Source organism: Humulus lupulus, chromosome 7, assembly GCF_963169125.1.
Source record: "Humulus lupulus chromosome 7, drHumLupu1.1, whole genome shotgun sequence".
NCBI classification, from domain to species: domain Eukaryota; kingdom Viridiplantae; phylum Streptophyta; class Magnoliopsida; order Rosales; family Cannabaceae; genus Humulus; species Humulus lupulus.
The window spans coordinates 66,631,938-66,649,282 of NC_084799.1; the positions used below are offsets into that span (position 1 = coordinate 66,631,938).

At 37.4% G+C, this 17,345-nt stretch overlaps 1 protein-coding gene across 3 annotated transcripts; it reads left to right on the forward strand.

The window, feature by feature from the left end:
- The first annotated feature begins 410 nt into the window (after positions 1 to 410).
- LOC133788239 (pheophorbidase-like) lies at positions 411 to 8,867 on the forward strand. Of its 3 annotated transcripts, none has more exons than XM_062225637.1 (3): positions 411 to 760; positions 1,407 to 1,508; positions 8,356 to 8,867. In XM_062225637.1, the coding sequence occupies exons 1-3, from the start codon at positions 422 to 424 to the stop codon at positions 8,644 to 8,646; spliced, it is 732 nt and encodes a 243-aa protein (XP_062081621.1). In that variant the 5' UTR covers positions 411 to 421; the 3' UTR covers positions 8,647 to 8,867. The 3 variants fall into 3 exon arrangements, with proteins under 3 accessions (XP_062081621.1, XP_062081619.1, XP_062081622.1); XM_062225635.1 differs by lacking the exon at positions 1,407 to 1,508 and adding an exon at positions 7,592 to 7,711; XM_062225638.1 differs by lacking the exon at positions 1,407 to 1,508 and adding an exon at positions 7,633 to 7,711.
- Positions 8,868 to 17,345: the final 8,478 nt, after the last annotated feature.

Sequence of the window (17,345 nt, forward strand, 5' to 3'; positions counted from 1 at the left end):
GTTTTAATTTTTATTATTATTGTCTTATTTTAATAAAAGGGTAAAATTGACAATACAATTAAGGTCTCTACAATTAATTCATTAACAAAGTAGGTCATTTTGCTAACAAGTTTCCAAAGTTGGCCAAAGTGAAAACTGCACCTTAAAAATGGGTCATTTTGCCAAGGTTCCTCAATAATTTTTTTTTATTATTATTATATAAGATGAGATAAGTACTTTTATCTTTTAATGTCATGCAAACTCGTACGTTTGTATAAGAGGGGCAAATGAGAGAATTTACTCAAAAGGGTCCAAAAGGCAAATAATTTTTTTAAGGGGGCTAATTACATAATATTTTCGTAGATTGCCATGGAAACTACTATATAGTTTTTATTTATTTATTTGTCTTTTTCAAACGTTTAGGGGGTCAAAGTCCTCCTTGATGACTACAAAAGTAGAGATAAGAAATCATGCAACCAAAAATGAAATCTACTGCATACATATTATTCATCATCCAAGAGATATGGATGATAATTGCGAAAGTGGTTCAGGTTCATCAAATAAGCATCTTCATCACTTCGTGTTAGTCCATGGAGCTGGGCATGGAGGGTGGTGTTGGTACAAGGTTCGGCGTCTGCTTGAGGCTTCAGGACACAACGTCACTTGCCTTGACCTTAAGTGCTCAGGCATCGATCCCACTGATTTCAATACCGTCTTCTCTTTCGACGACTATAATCAGCCACTTACCACTTTCATGTCCTCCCTCTCTCCCAATCACAAGGTATTATATTTATAATCACTTATTAAATCTTCACATAAATATTATATAGATACATATATAATAAATCCACAATTCAGACGTTGTAGACCGCACTTATGTTTTTTTTTTCTGTGAATAGACTGGAATATTAAATTATTCCTGGTCGTTTCGTCTCTAAATTTTTGGTTTCTTTTGTAATTTATTTTATTAATATTAATTTAGGACATTCTTCCATTTTGATATGGATGTTTCAATTTTGTTTGGTCGTACGTAGCATCTATATCTACATCGGTAAATCCAATTTGATCAAACACTTTTACTTGATTCAATATATTAGTTTTCAATCCAATAACTAATCTAGTTTATTTATAATTTCAAACGGATCTGATATAATTAATTAATAATTAGATTTTGTATCATTTTTTCTTCTTAATTTATTTTAAATAATTAAAAAAAAAGTTCTCATTTAAAAAATATTTTAAATATAATAATGAATATTAAATAGTAGATACGCTTTAATTAGTTTGTTCATAATTCATAATAAATTTTAGTGATTTTTGTACCAAGATATTTTAAATTATATACAATAGGTTAATTCAGATTTGATTTTAAATCTCAAAATAAATATATATATATTTTTAATTTATCAAAAACAATATTATTGTAGGTAATTTTAGTGGGTCATAGCGCTGGCGGTAGTACTGTCACAGATGTCATACATAAATTTGCTGACAAAGTCCATATGGCCATATACGTGGCAGCTACAATGGTCAGCAATAATAGTAGTTCAACTTAATAAGTATTTATTAAATGAAGTAAGGTTACTCTGTTTAATTTTCTTTTTTAATTTATCATATTTATCACTTTATATTTCTTACACAAGTAGTAATACATAAATTTACCGACAACCAGTTTGGCTAAATTTTTAGAAATATTACACTATCAACGGTATATTTAAACTTTTTTGAAATATATGGTAAACTAAATAATTACATATTTACCGACATTAGTATATTCGAGGTTTGCCGACTACAACCTTGACGAAAACGAAGCTACCGTGTTCATCTTCATCATCTCCAAACATGCCACCATGTTGTCATTGTATCTTCATTACCTCCGGAGCAAGTCGTCGTCGTCATTCTTTCCGGATAAAAAAAGAGAAAATGGAGACTGAAATACTTTTTGTTCCTCTGTGTATTATAAACTTTTGATCAGAAAATACATGAGAATATATAAGAATATATATAGCCAATTATGTTATAGAATATGAGCTATGATTGGTCAATCAATATACACAATGTACCACTACCTTGATTTTGTACATAAAGGACATAGGACAGCTGCACACACTCTAACGGTAACAATGATGAGAGAATCAATTGTGGTCCTCCTCATTTGGTAATGATGATGGCATGTCCAGGTCATTTATTTCAATACGCCCCCTCTTGTGGGGAAAGAGTAACAGCCAGCTTGTTCTTCAGATAATGAAAGCTTGTGATAATGATTTGGTTAGAATGTCTGCTATTAGCTCACTGGAAGGGACATATCTAACTTCGACTTCCTTGTTGAGGACTTTATCTTTAATGAAGTGCACATATATGATGTGTTTCGTTCTTGAATGGAAAATTGGGTTGGAGGCGAGTTACCGAGCTCGTGAATTATCACACCAAATAACAGCAGGTTCGTCACTTTTAACACCAATTTCATTGAATAGAGATTGCAGCCACATAACTTCAGTGCAGGCTAGAGCTAAGGCCTTATACTCTACTTTGGTGCTTGACCGAGCAACAAATCTTTTCTTTCTTGAACTCCAAACTGATAAGATTTCCTCCAAAGTACACACAGTAACCGGTTGTAGACTTTCGATCATCCAATGAGCTTACCCAATCAGAATCACAAAAAAATTCTATGGTGAGGCTTGGTGCTGGAGTAAACTTGATACCTTCTCCAATGGTTCCAGCAAGGTATCTCAGAATGGTTCCAGCAAGGTATCTTCATGTTATAATTTTGTAGTATGGTAAAGCATTATGCGAGATCATCCACATGTTTATTGTTATGTTTGGAATTGACTAGCATGTCGTCAACATAAACTTCCATGTTATTCCCTATCTGCTCAGAAAAAATCTTGTTCACCAGCCTTTGGTACGTGGCTCCATGGTTTTTGAGCCTGAAAGGCATGACATTGTAGCAATACAACCCTTTATCGGTTACGAAGCTCATATGTTCTTGGTCTAGCGTGTGCATTGCAATCTGGTTATATCCAGAATAAGCATCTATGAATGACATGATGTCGTGACCTGCAGTGGCGTCTACGAGCTGATCTATCTGAGGTATGGAGAAACAATCTTTAGGACATGCCATGCTAAGGTTTGAGTAGTCGATACAGGTTCGCCATTTGCCATTGGGCTTCGGGACCAACACTGGATTGGCAATCTAATCAGGATAAAAGACATCTTGTATGAATCGATTTTCCTTTAATCTGTCGACTTCTTCCTTGAGGGCCTTTTTCTATCATCGTCTAGGAGTCTTCTCTTTTGCTGCTTCGGGGGGAAGCTTTTGTCAATGTTAAGTGTATGGCTCATGACATTCAGACTGATTCCCACCATGTCTGAGTGTGACCATGCGAATACATCCTAGTTTTCTTTTAAGAAGCAGATTAATTGCTATTTTTCTTCTTTTGAAAGATTCTTACCCACCTTCATTGTCTTCGTGGGATTGACTTCTTCAAGCTTGACCTCCTCGAGCTTTTCTAAAGGTTCGAGGTCAGCCCTTTCTTCTATTCTGGGGTCGATCTCTTCATCTATCTTGAAGACCGTCCCATCCTTTTTCTGAATAACTACAAGTGCTTGTGCACTTGTTTGCTTCTTTCCCCTTATGGAGATGCTATAGCATTCTCTTCCTGCAAGCTGGTCCCCCTTCAACGTCTCGATACCACTAGAAGTCGGGAACTTGATGGCCAAATGCCTAACGGACGATATTGCCCCCAGCCCAACCAGGGCGGGTCTTCTGAGAAGTACGTTGTAAACTGATGGGAGGTCCACCACGACAAATTCCATCATATTGGTCACTAAGACTAGGTAGTCTCCCAAGGTCACGGGGAGTTCAATGGATCCTATACAGGCAATCCATTCTCTTGAAAAATCATACAATATTGTTGCACATGCTTTCAGATCGGGAAGTGCGACTCCCATCTTTTCTAGAGTGGCTTTATAAAGGATATTCACCGAGCTCCTGTTATCAATCAGGACTCGGCGTACCCTCTTGTTTGCGAGTTGGAAAGTTATAAACAGGGGGTCGTTATGGGGAAACTGGATGTGTGATGTATCCTCTTCAATAAATGTTATGGGTTGAGTCTCAACCCTCTGTTGTTTTGGAACTCGTGGTTCAGGTTCGTAGGGGGAACCGTCCCCTATCTTGAGCTCATTCATGTATCTCTTTTGGGTGTTCCTGCCCGAACCTGCGATATGAGGTCCCCCCCGAGATGGTTATTACATCCTCTCCATCAATCAGACGGGGTCGCTCATCCTTTCAAACTTGGGAGTTATTGTTCTGGGCAGGTTGTGCAATTGCTGCCCTTTAGCTTGTCGAATCTTGATTGGGATTTCAGTTCCTGACGTACTGTCCGAAATATCCCCTCGAGATCAAACCTTTGATCTCATCTTTCAGTTGTCGACATTCATCGGTTGTGTGTTCGATATCTCTATGGAATCTACAATATTTATTTGAATCTCTCTTTTCCTTTTGGTTCCTCATGGGGTCAGATCGTCTGAACGAGACCTGGTTTCATTAGCTAGGTAAATATTCTCCCAAGACTCATTGAGCTCAGTATACACTTTCTATACGGAGAAATATTTGTCCCCTTTCTTCTTCTTTCCTCCCTCTGCCTCGGGGTTATTCCCTTCATTCTTCTTCCTTTTAGAAGGGTTTTCCCGAGAGGGTTTCGAAGTTGATGGGGCCGTTGAGGTCGAGGCAGAGTTTATGTTCGACGTTGTAGTTATGGGCTGAGAGGTCATGTTAAGTACTGACCTCGCCTCTTCTACATTGACAAACCTCTGGGCCCTACGATTAAACTCAGTTAGTGACCTGATAGGTTTCCTTTGTAAGTCTTCCCAAAGGGGACTTCCTGGCAGTATACCTGCTCTAACAACCATCAGGTGACCACTGCCATCGACATCTCGAGCTCAAGCCACGTCTAGGTTAAACATCATGAGGTAACTCATTAATGACTCATTTTACTGTTGCCAGACATTCGTTAAGGCTGAGGCCTCAGGCCTGATGCCAATCATATCCTTAAATTGTTTCTTAAAGTCTCTAGATAATTGATCCGAGGACGAGATCGAGTGTCTTTTAAACTTCTCAAACTAGTTTTTTGCTAGTCCTGTAAGTGTGGCTGGGAACAACATACATTTGAGCTCGTAGCCAACATTGCTGGCTCGCGTGATGGTATTGAAGGTACTCAGATGACTATATGGTTCTGAGTTTCTATTAAATGGCAGGACATGAGGTATCCCGAATCCCTGAGGAAACGGAGTGCTAGAGATATGAGGGGCAAAAGGCTCGAGCTCTTCATCAGACTCTTCAGCCTTGTCCCTGTTACGCTTGTTCTGCAGGAGCATGAATCCTCTTTCTGATTGGTCAATCCTTTCCTGGACTAAATCCGCTGGAGTTCGAGCCTGGACCTGAGGGGGCTTGTTATTGTTAATAAAAACTCCAGCTCCCTGCCTCAGTACATGATTATACGATGACTGTTTGCGGCCATTCAGATGGTCGTGCAGATCAGGGTTCGAGGGATTATCTCGAACCCAATTATGGATTAGATGATCCCGCAGATCATTCTGATTTCCTCGATTCCTTGTATGCCTTGGTTCGGTGTTATAAATGCTCACGGGCCGAGTGTAGTCCTAGCTTTCACTTACGTAACTCGTAGCCCCTTCTGGATGCGTGGATCGATGATTACAAGGCGGGTCTCCTGTTGGCCTCCTTGTCTGGCTTCCTGAAGGCTGAGGAGCCCTGCGATCTTGAGTAGCCTCTCTTTCGTTCCTCTGTCCAGGCCTAGCCCGTCGATTTCCATCTCGACTGCCGTTGCGAGATGACCTTCGATGTGTAGTTCGTGGGACCTCCTAGACTGGAGAGGGGTGCCTTATTGATGATGGTGGGTGTCTTATGGGTGACGGTGGCTGTCTCCCATTGTTGGGCCTGGATGGTCTAGAGTTTTCCCGGTCAGGCTCCGGGTTGTTTCGTGCAGCATCAAGATTTGGGTTCCGAGCTGCTGAGGGGGCTCTATTATTACCCATTCCTGCTGGTACTTCTGTAGTCGGGGTTGGCAGTAGCCTCAGCTCGGTTACTCCTCCGGGGCCTTGGTTGAGTTGGTTGAGACGCTGGTGGTGGCACTTGCTCCGCCCTCCTAGCGGTCGTGCTTCCACTGAGACATCCCCTAGGCCTCCGGGGAGGTGCCTGGGCGTTAGCAGCCTGTTTGGTTAAATCTTCGTTGCGTTTTGTTGCCTCTTCCAACTGTTTTCGTTGTTGGCGATTTTCAAGTTCCACAATTGGAACATATCTTTCAAGATTGTAATACATATCCTCGTCAGGCCTGGGGGCAGGCGGCCCCCGAGAGTTGGACGAATCACTCCTTTCTTCAGGATCTAGATCCACCATGGGCTGCTTTCCAGGCCGTCGGGGGTAATCCTTAGCATGAGCAGTCTGCTCCTCAGGTATCTAGGGCAATGGTCGCTCACCAGTATTGGGGTTACTTGCAGCGGCCATTGATGATTCAGGAGGCTTTCTGATTAAACAGGCTCACGTCTTGTTTAATGGCTCTCAATGAAAGCACCAAATTGTTGACACTGTTTTTTGTCAACTTAGAAATGAAGAGCAATTAAACAAAAATACCAGAGGAAACAAACAATATGGACACGATTTTTTACGTGGTTCAGCAGTTAAAATCTGCCTAGTCCATGAGTCTGTGTTATTCACTTGTTAGAATTCTCTTAAAGCTTTCTGGAAGCAATTATACAGAGTCTTACAAATGAATTGTTCCACTCTTTTTATAAAGTGGTTTACCGAATATCTTCCCACAGATTTCGGGGAGTTATTATACAAATCAATTAAATAAATACAATTAAATGCATACAGTTACTACGTACGCATATATATCCCATGATATTCGGGCTTTAATAACATATTACAATTGATCCCTTAAACATAGGGATTTTACAACAATAAATATGTTCACACACAGCTTACGAGCTTGGACACTAGACTCACACGCCTTCGAGACTGTTCAACCATTGCGAGCTCGACACCTTGGTTCGCCTATGTTCTCAACAAGTAATGTTGTCGAGATCATCCTCTCCGAGCTCACCACACTCGAGCCCGAACCGTCTTGTTTGATGGTGGGAGATTTATACAAGTGTCGAACTATTGTCATTGTGGCTTCGAGCCTGACTTATAACCTCGGAACTCCTCCAAGACCACGTAGTTTCCGAGCTCACCAATTCCGATGTTGTCGTATTTACTTCTTAGCGAGACTATCCTTGACTTTCTCATTAATGTTGATTACATGACGAATTTACTTATCTCGAGCTTACACCTTACGAGCCTGAGTTTTGAGATCAAAATCTCCATTCTCAAAATCTGGGTGTAACAATTTCACTCACTTTTCATTCTGTATCCACTCTCTATAATCTTTTTCTCTGTTTACTAATACAAATGACCTGCAGAATCTATCTACAGTATATATATATAGTATTACACATTAAACTGAGCAATTGGAAAGACATGTATTATAAAATTAACCTAATTCGAATGTACTATAAAGTGGTAAATAATTATTTTTCGTAAAATGTGTACTAGGCGAGAGGCCTTGATGCATTTGAATTTATATATGGACTCAGACTGAACCAGCCTCCAACCGGGGTCATGGTTAAGCCTGAACTTCGGCGCCAAGTTCTATACAATGCAAGCCCTGTTGAGGTAATTAAAAACACAAAAATCAAATAATAATTATTAGATTCTTTCTCTGCATGTCTCTATGTATATACTGTTGGAGAATTGTAAATAAGCTTGGTTAGTTGTTAGTTATTGAGTTAATAATTTTAGTTATCTATTTCTTTAGTCATGTCGAGGAAGTTATTAGAAAACTATATTGTATTGAGAAGCTTTTATGTAAAAAGTGACAGAGTCTTTATTGTTTGAGAGCAAGAAAGAAAGGATGAAGAAGGGGTCATCACTGATTTTGTTCATCTAAGTTTTCTACTAGGTGGATTGTATTGAAATGCATTTTGGTTGTTTTGTATTAAAAGTTGTCTCGACAATTCTTCTGGATTGTTTTGTCAATTTTCTAGGCAGAGGGCGTTCTGCCATTGTTGTGTACGTAGAACCATAATAAGGAGAGGGGTTTCCATGGACAAATTGAAATTAACTGTGTTTGTTACTTGTTTTGATTTTTTTTTTTTGCTAGTGGAAGGTATGGGGGAGCTCTAATTGAATGTAGGACATTGTTTGGTCTGAACCAACGTGTGTTCTTGTTTTCTTTTTGTTTAATATTTTTCCATATACATATAAAGAAACTGCTAATTTTGTATCGATCTTGATGATGTGATGTTATATATGATCAGGATTTCATACTAGCATCAATGTTGCTGAGGCCATCACCAGCAAGGGCTTTACCTTCAGTAAACGTAGTCCGAAACGACAGTTTGGAAAATATAGTAGTGCTAAGAGTGTTCATAATAAAGACAATGAAGGATAAACTATTCAAGCCAGAGCGCCAAGAGAATATGATAAAGCAATGGCCACCATCTAAAGTGTTTGCTATTGATGAAAGTGATCACTCCCCATTTTTCTCGACCCCAGATATGCTTTTCCCCCTTCTCCTTGAAGCAGCCATTTCCATCAAAATGCCATAACTTATGAGACATAATGCATCCATTAACTACATATCACAACTAGGCCATACATATATATGCTTTGAGATGTGTGTTAATTAATTTTGGTTTGGTTAATTTTGTTAATAATATAAGTTTTGTTAATATGTAAGGGTAGTTTAGTCTTTTAGCCTCTCATTATTTTGGCTATATATTTTGTTGCTCTTGTACTTTTATTTTTATCTCTTTCGTTACAATGAAAACCTAGCCTCCCTTTTGATTCTCTCTCAAATATTCTTTTGTCTATTTTGCAAAATTATCATGGTATCAGAGCAATGTTCTTGAGTATCCTCAATTTGGTTGCGCTAGGATTACAATCTCGGTGAGAGCTTTGCAGAACAGTTGGATCTTTGGGATGCCAAAAATTCGAAAATGATCACTTGGATCAACAACTCGGTTCAATAATCAATCGGTATCCAATTGGGGAAATATGAGACGGCGAAGGAAGTTTGGGAGCACTTGGAAAGGCTGTATACACAGTCTAATTTCGCAAAGCAATATCAGTTGGAGATTGACATTTGGGCCCTTCAACAGAATTGCATGAGCGTTCAGGAATTTTATTCTACTATGTCTAATCTGTGGGATCAGCTTGCTTTGACTGAATCAGCGGAGTTACGGGCATTTGCCCCTTACATTGCTCGGAGAGACACACAATGTCTGGTTCAGTTTTTGATGGCTCTTCAAGATGAGTTTGAAGGTCTTCGTGGAACAATCCTGCATCGCAGTCCTCTTCCGTCGGTTGATTCGGTGGTTAATGAGTTGTTAGCAGAAGAGATTTGCTTGAAGTCTTGTGTTGATAAGGGGGGGGGGGGGGGCGGAAAAGGGGATTCTTCCTTCTCCGAATCCCTCTGTCTTTGCAGTTCCTGATCGGCCAGCCTCCAATAATCAACACAAGACTCAAACCAAGGTTGGCTACGACGAATGCAGTTTTTGCAAGCAAAAGGGACACTGGAAGGCTCAATGTCCCAAACTGTTGAACAGGGTGCAATCACCGAATCAGTCTCCTCACTGAAAATTTGGAAACCAACCTCATTGACCTCTTCATTCTATGTCCTCCTCGCTACCCTCAAAGAATTCATAAGTCCACACAGTTACCTGATTTTGTCTACTCCACTTATTCTGATTCTTTCTCTTATTTTTTGACTTCTATTCACCAACTCTCTGAGCCCTCTTCCTATAAAGAGGCTATTCTTGACCCTCTTTGGCAGCAGGCAATGGCTGAAGAACTCTCTGCGTTGTACAAGACATGTACTTGGGATATTGTTCCTCTTCTTGTGGGGAAGTGTGCTATTGGTTCCCGTTGGGTTTACAAGATCAAGACTAAGTCTGATGGGTCAGTAGAGGAGTACAAAGCTCGTTTGGTTGCTAAAGGCTTTGCTCAGGAGTATGGGATGGATTATGAGGAAACTTTCGCTCTAGTTTCCAATCATACCACTATTCGTGCTCTCATTGCTGTTGCGTCTGCTCGACAGTGGTCCATTTCTCAAATGGACGTTAAAAACGCCTTCTTGAACGGGACTCTTCAAGAAGAAGTTTACATGGTTCCTCCACCAGGTGTTCCTCATAATTCAGGAGAAGTTTGCAGATTGAAGAAGGCTCTTTATGGGCTTAAACAAGCTCCCCGAGCCTGGTTTGAAAAATTCTCCATCGTGATTACTTCTCTCGGCTTCCACCCCAGTGCACATGATTCAGCTCTCTTTATTAGGTGTACTTCTTCTGGCCGCACTTTACTCTCTTTATATGTTGATGATATGATTATCACTGATGATGATGCGAATGGGATAACGTAGTTGAAAACGCACTTGACTCGTGAATTTGAGATGAAAGATTTGGGTTCCCTACGGTACTTTTTAGGGATATAAGTAGCTTACTCTCCTCGTGGCTATCTTCTTTCTCAATCTAAGTACATTGCTGATATTCTCGATCAGGCTCGTCTCTCTGATGCTCGCACTGTTGATACCCCTCTTGAGCTTAATGTCAGGTATTCTTCATCTGATGGTGTTGCCTTGTCAGATCCCTCTCTATATCGCACTCTGGTTGGTAGCTTAGTGTACCTTACTATCACCAAGCCAGACATCGCTTATACAGTTCACATTGTTAGTCAGTTTGTTGCATCTCCCACTACCGTTCATTGGGCAGCTGTGCTTCGTATTCTTCGATATCTTCGGGGAACTCAATTTCAGAGTCTGCTTTTTCCATCTATGTCTACTTTAGAGTTACGTGCCTACTCAGATGCAGATTGGGGTGGTGATTGTACTGATCGCAAATCTGCCACTTGTTTTTGCATATTTTTGGGAGATTCTCTTATTTCTTGGAAGAGTAAAAAATAGACTGTTGTCTCTCGATCGTCTACAGAAGCAGAATATCGTGCCATGGCCTCCACTACCGCTGAAATTGTTTGGTTGCGTTGGTTACTTGCTGATATGGGTGTTATTCTCTCAGATCCCACTCTGATGCATTGTGACAATGTTAGTGCTATTCAAATTACTCTCAAGTCCGTTTTTCATGAGCGCACGAAACATATTGAGATAGATTGTCATCTTACTCGTCACCACTATCAGAATGGGACCATCACTTTACCATTTGTCACTTCCGCTATGCAGATTGCCGACTTGTTTATGAAGGCTCATACTATTTCTCATTTTCGTTTCTTAGTTAGCAAACTCTCGCTGCTTCCCGCAAATGCATCGTGAGTTTGAGGGGGGATGTTAATAATATAAGTTTTATTAATATGTAAGTGTAGTTTAGTCTTTTAGCCTCTCATTATTTTGGCTATATATTTTGTTGCTCTTGTACTTTTATTTTTATCTCTTTCATTATAATGAAAACCTAGCCTCTCTTTTGATTCTCTCTCAAATATTCTTTTGTCTATTTTGCAAAATTATCAAATTTGTCCGACGTGCACTAGATTTGGTCACAATTTATCACTTGATAATTAAGAATATTAATAACGTACTGTTTGAGATAGTTTAGTTGAGTCGATTGGGTTGTGTGTTTTGTGTTAGAAATAATATAGTAGAGAAGAACGAAATATATATTAATATATTTAATTAAAGAACAGAAATGCAAAAATACAATAGAAAGAATAAACCAAAGCCGAGACACGCGAAACATGCTTTCCTTAAAGCAGATTTTCCCCCTCTACCTAAACGGTGCTAGAGGATTCGTGAGCAACTACTTTCCATGATACAACAACTATCAAGCAGAATGAAAGCACCACTGTGTCTGCTTCAGCGAACTCGAAACTATAGAGACAGAAGAGAGAAAGAGACTAAGTGTGTAATACTCTGTGTCTGTGTGTCGTAGAATGAGAGGAGAAACCTCCTTTTATAGGCTTCATGAAGAGTTTAAAATGTATGTGAATCAAGTGCATTAATGATCAGTAGACACGATGTCTTTGAACTATTCTGTCGTTTGTGTAAACGATTATCTATCTCACACAAATATCTTTCTGGTATAGTTATGGTTCTCATGGTTATGTTCATTTTGGCTGTGAACATCAGCTTGAACCTGTGAAAGATTTTAGAGAATTGAGCCCCCACAATTCTCCTTCGAAGCGGCCCCACTTCTCTCGCACATAGGTGACCTCTTATCTTAGAGCGATCCTGCATTACTCTACTCGGACTTCTGATGTGTAAGGTGTTGGTATTAAATGATCAAATCAAAGGTATGCAGCGGAATATATAGACCCATTTTAATAAATATTAATACCAACTAGGATCATACACATATATAAATATTAAATTACATACAAATAGATCATGGATTACCTCTTGTAGCCTATAAAGTGTCATTGAATCTTTTTGTATAAATCAACGATCTTCCTATCCAGTATTCTGAGATCTCACACCCTGATCTTCCAGACCAATCCTCAAACACACAAGGACGTGTGTGGGCACGTAAGATTCAAAATGTTATTTATGTGACTCCCAGATGTACTCAACACATGAGATCTAGAGAGTTTTGACAGAGAAAATGTTTAGAATAGTTTTCAAGTATAGAGAAAACTATCGCTTTTTACAGAGAGTCAGATCATTAAGCATTCTTTTGAATATCATGTATATCAGATTTATAAAGATATTTAATCTAATTAAATAATATTTATTTAATTAAAATATAATTCAAATTAAAACTGATTAGATATTTTCATTTAATCATCTATTTAAATCATATTTAAAAAGAATATTTAAATAACTAATTAAACAAATTTATTTGAAATTCAAAATTCAAATCCCAAGGATAAAATCTCTCTTTATTATTTTATCTCTTTGTATTAATCCTAACAAGATTAATATTAATTTTAACCTATAGTTTTTCAAAATAAAAACTATATAGTTAAATAATTATTTAATTCACAATTAATCAATTACACATAATTATTTCCTTGCCCTGGAAAATTAATTTCTTTGCAATTTAGTCATTTGTCTTTACAAATCTTTCTTTTGACATCCTTACCCTTAATAGTGTAGGACAGAGGTGATCTGGGGACCATGGACCTATAATACAACTCCAATAAACCAGATTATTAATTAAACTCTTTAATCTAATAATCTTATTTATTAATTCCATGATTACTCCACTATAAATATGGAATCACACTCTAAGTATATATAGAATTATATTTATAGAGTTTTCTCTAGTATTCCATTGATATAATCAATATATGTAGTTCTGTCCTCTATTATTGGTTCGTTAATTAGAGCTGGTCAAAATTATCGTTTTACCCTTCTAATTACCTCTTGATCCTTAAGTATCATTAGTTCACTAGCAAATAATTAATCTATAATCTAATTATAGATTTGAGCTCAATAACTATTCAGTTCTAGAATCAACCATTAAGGGAACCTATATTCGATCTGTTAGGAAAGCATGGATTCCAATATTGTAATTCATGTTCCCAACCATCCATGATATTGAATCTCCAAAACAAAAATCATTACTCTCATTATTCTAAGAGACCTTAACTAGTGAATCAAAAGATCCAATAAAAATAAACAGGAATTCATGAATACTCGGGATTTAGATTGATCTACAAATGATCTTCTATTATGATAAGAATTAAATCTTTATGTCAAACGACAAGTTTATAAAGATAATTAATTCTCATCGGTCCTGTCATATATAATCTCTACTATATACAACACATTTACTAAGATGTCTATCCACATTAGTAATTCGAATCTAGATTACTTGCATCTCGTATGCTTAGCAAACCATACTAGTAACCATTCATTAAAGATTCCTTACTTTAATATGTTATTGACTATTTTATTCATTATATGTGATCTTAATTCTCTCGTACTAATATAAGATCATATTCTCATGAATGAATAGAGAATTTTCTTGATATTATTATATAATTAATTCAAACTTTAATTATAAAATTCAAATATAATAAAATTATACTTTTATTTAAAACCAATAAAATGTCTTTACATGCTTTTAGGGAATTAATCCTAACAATCTCCCACTTGCCCTCAAAGCAAGTGAGGCATCTCCCTTAATCCCATATTGCACACGTGACCCAAGAACAACTTTGTAGGAAGTGTCTTGGTTAATGGGTCAGCCAAGTTCTGTTCTGATGCTATTTTCATAACAGTCACATCACCTTGGTGTACAATCTATCTTACCAGATGGTATTTCCTTTCTATATGCTTCCCTCTCTTATGGCTTCTTGGTTATTTGGAATTAGCTACTGCTCCACTATTGTCACAGTACAAGATTGGTGGCTTATCCATATCTGGAACAACTTCCAGATCAATGTAGAACTTCCTCAACCAAACTACCTCCTTTGCTGCTTCACAAGTCATTATGTATTCGACTTCCATGGTTGAATCAGATGCTGGATTGTTTAATGCTTCTGCAAACAACAACTCCTCCACCAAGTGTGAACACTGACCCAAATGTCTATTTTTGACTGTCTTTGTCTGATTGGAAATCAGAATCATTGTATCTAGTAGGGTTTATCTAACCCCCTGAATATACCAACATATAGTCTCTCATTCTCCTAAGATACTTGAGAATGTGCTTTACTGCAATCTAGTGTTCTAAACTAGGATTTGATTGATAACGACTTACAATTCCAACTCCATAACATATTTTGGGCTTAGTACACAACATAGCATATATCAGACTCCCAACTACTAAATCATAGAGATACTTTCTCATATCCTCTTCCTCCTGAGGTTTCTTGGGACATTTTTCCTTGGAGAGAGAAATTCCATGCCTAGTCGGTAATTGACCTTTCTTGGAATTTTCCATAGAGAATCTTTCAAGCATTTTATCTATATAATTAGCTTTAGAAAGTTCCAAGAGCTTGTTCTTCCTATCCATTAGGATTTGGATTCCCAGAACATAGCTCGCCTCGCCCAAATCTTTCATTTAGAACTTTTCAGCTAACCACTTCTTTACGGTTGATAATGTCTCTACATGGTTCCCAATGAGAAAAATGTCATCAACATAAACAACTAAGAAACCACTACTTTTCTTTTGATGTATTTATACACACATGCTTCATCAACATTCTGTTTAAAGCCATATGCTTTAATTGTTTCATAAAAAGTGATATTCCAAGATCTAGATGCTTCCTTTAATCCATAAATGGATTTCAGCAACTTGCACACATTTTGATCTTCCCCGTTCTTTATGAACCCTTCTGGTTGTACCATATAGATACTTTCATCAAGATAGCCATTCAGAAATGTTGTCTTGACATCCATTTGCCATATCTCATAATCATTGTCAGCCACTATGGATAAGAGGACACATATGGATTTGAGCATGGCCATAGAAGAAAATGTTTCTTCATAATCAACACCTTCTCTCTAAGTGTAACCTTTACCTACAAGACTCGCTTTGAAAGTCTCTACTTTTCTTTCTGCACCTCTTTTCTTCTTGTATATCCACTTACACCTTATGGTCCTGACAACTTCAGGTGGATCCACAAGTTCTTAGACAGAATTGGAATACATCGATTCCATTTCTTGGTTCATGGCTTCTTGCCATTTCTCCTTTTCAAGATCTTCCCTCTTTAAATGTTAATGGATCGTCCTTGCCTATATTAGAAACAAAGACATGTGCCTCATGTTTGTAGTGAACAGGTTGTCTCACAATCCTCCTACTACGACGTTGCACTGGGGTTTCTTTTTTCGGGAATCACGGTTTCCTCAGTTTGTCGCTTATCATTTAATGATGAAGATGATTGTGATGAAATCTTATCAATTGTGAGTTCCTCCAATACTACCTTTGATAAGTACTGAATTTGTCTATTTTTAATTCATTATTCTTCTATGATTATGCACTTAATTATTTATTTATATATGTTTAATTATTTTATTTTGTGTTTTTAGGATTTTCAAGACATTTGGATGAAAACGAATGAATTTGGGATGTTTTACAAGCAATGGTTAAGCTCAAAATTACATGTTTGAATCTTCACACTTCATTTTGATAATGTTCCAATACTCTTTGGGAAATATACCTAGATATACATGTTTTATATCCTTTTCTTTTCCATAGCTTTTTTAATCGTCCAATTTCGAGTTATATCGAGGAAGTTATGCATAAAATACTTTCATTTGTTGTAGCAGAAGAAAATCGAAAAACGGGAAAAATTACTACGGCCGCGGCCAGCCTTATTCCAGGCCGCGACCTGGGGGACAAAACGTAGTGGCCGTGGCCACCAATGTCCCAGGCCACAGTCGGAGCCTGATTTTCTGGAAAATACATTTTTTAGTGGCTGCAGCTGCCAAGAAACATTAGTCAGGGCCGACGATCGATTTTTCCTTAAATTTTAATTTTTAAATGTAATTTTTGGTGGGCTATAAAAGGGATTAGGGTTAACTTTGATACAACTTTGGGGATTGCGAATTTTAGAGGCTAGAGCAGTAGAGGAGGAGAAAAAACATCATCATCTATATTCTTCAATCTAGTTTTTTCTTTCTTCTCAAAACTCTTTTATTTTCATTGAATATTTATGTTTATGAATATGAATATGATTATGGAGTAGTTTTCTTTATAGTTGAGGGTTATTTCAAAACCCTAGACATGAGATCTTGAATGCATTGATGAATTTTATTCCTTCTATTCCCTTGTATTAAATTGCTTCTATTTTTCTATTTAAATGTCATGGATCTTGTAAAATCTTGTTTAGACGGCCGCTTATTAGGGTTTTGCATTATTCTACTATCATCTTAGGATTTCGATTCACCTAATAGTTGAGGATTCTAAGTAGAGTGGTGAATTGCAATTAGAGTATTGAGACGAGTATTTTGATTGTGATGAAAAATAGAACCTAGGTTAAATGAATTGCATGCTTAATGAATTTGTTGCCTAGATTAACTTGTTTCCACAAAGTGTAATGCTTTTACTAGGTTAAATAGATTGCATGCTTAATGGGTTTATTGCTGGGTAAAAAGGATTAATTAAGAGTGCTTCGCTTTAATTAACTATAATAGGAAAATTGAGATAATTGACTGCTTAAGTGTTATCTGCGGGGTTAATAGTTTAATTGGGAATAGGGAATATTATTTATCATTGTTGATAGATTGATTGTTGAAGGTGGAGAGTAATTCTTGACTATTTCTTTAATATTGTTATATCCTTAGTTATTCAATCTTTGGTGTTTATTTTATTTTATGTTTTCACCTGTTAAAACTAAAACTCCTTTCTAATTTTAGTTT

Bases quoted from the DNA above. Each gene is read 5' to 3' on its own strand.
- LOC133788239 (XM_062225635.1), top strand. From the start codon at position 422: ATGACTACAAAAGTAGAGATAAGAAATCATGCAACCAAAAATGAAATC. The intron at 761-7,591 runs GTATTATATTTA...AATGTGTACTAG, and splicing joins CCCTCTCTCCCAATCACAAG to GCGAGAGGCCTTGATGCATT. The intron at 7,712-8,355 runs GTAATTAAAAAC...ATATATGATCAG, and splicing joins ACAATGCAAGCCCTGTTGAG to GATTTCATACTAGCATCAAT.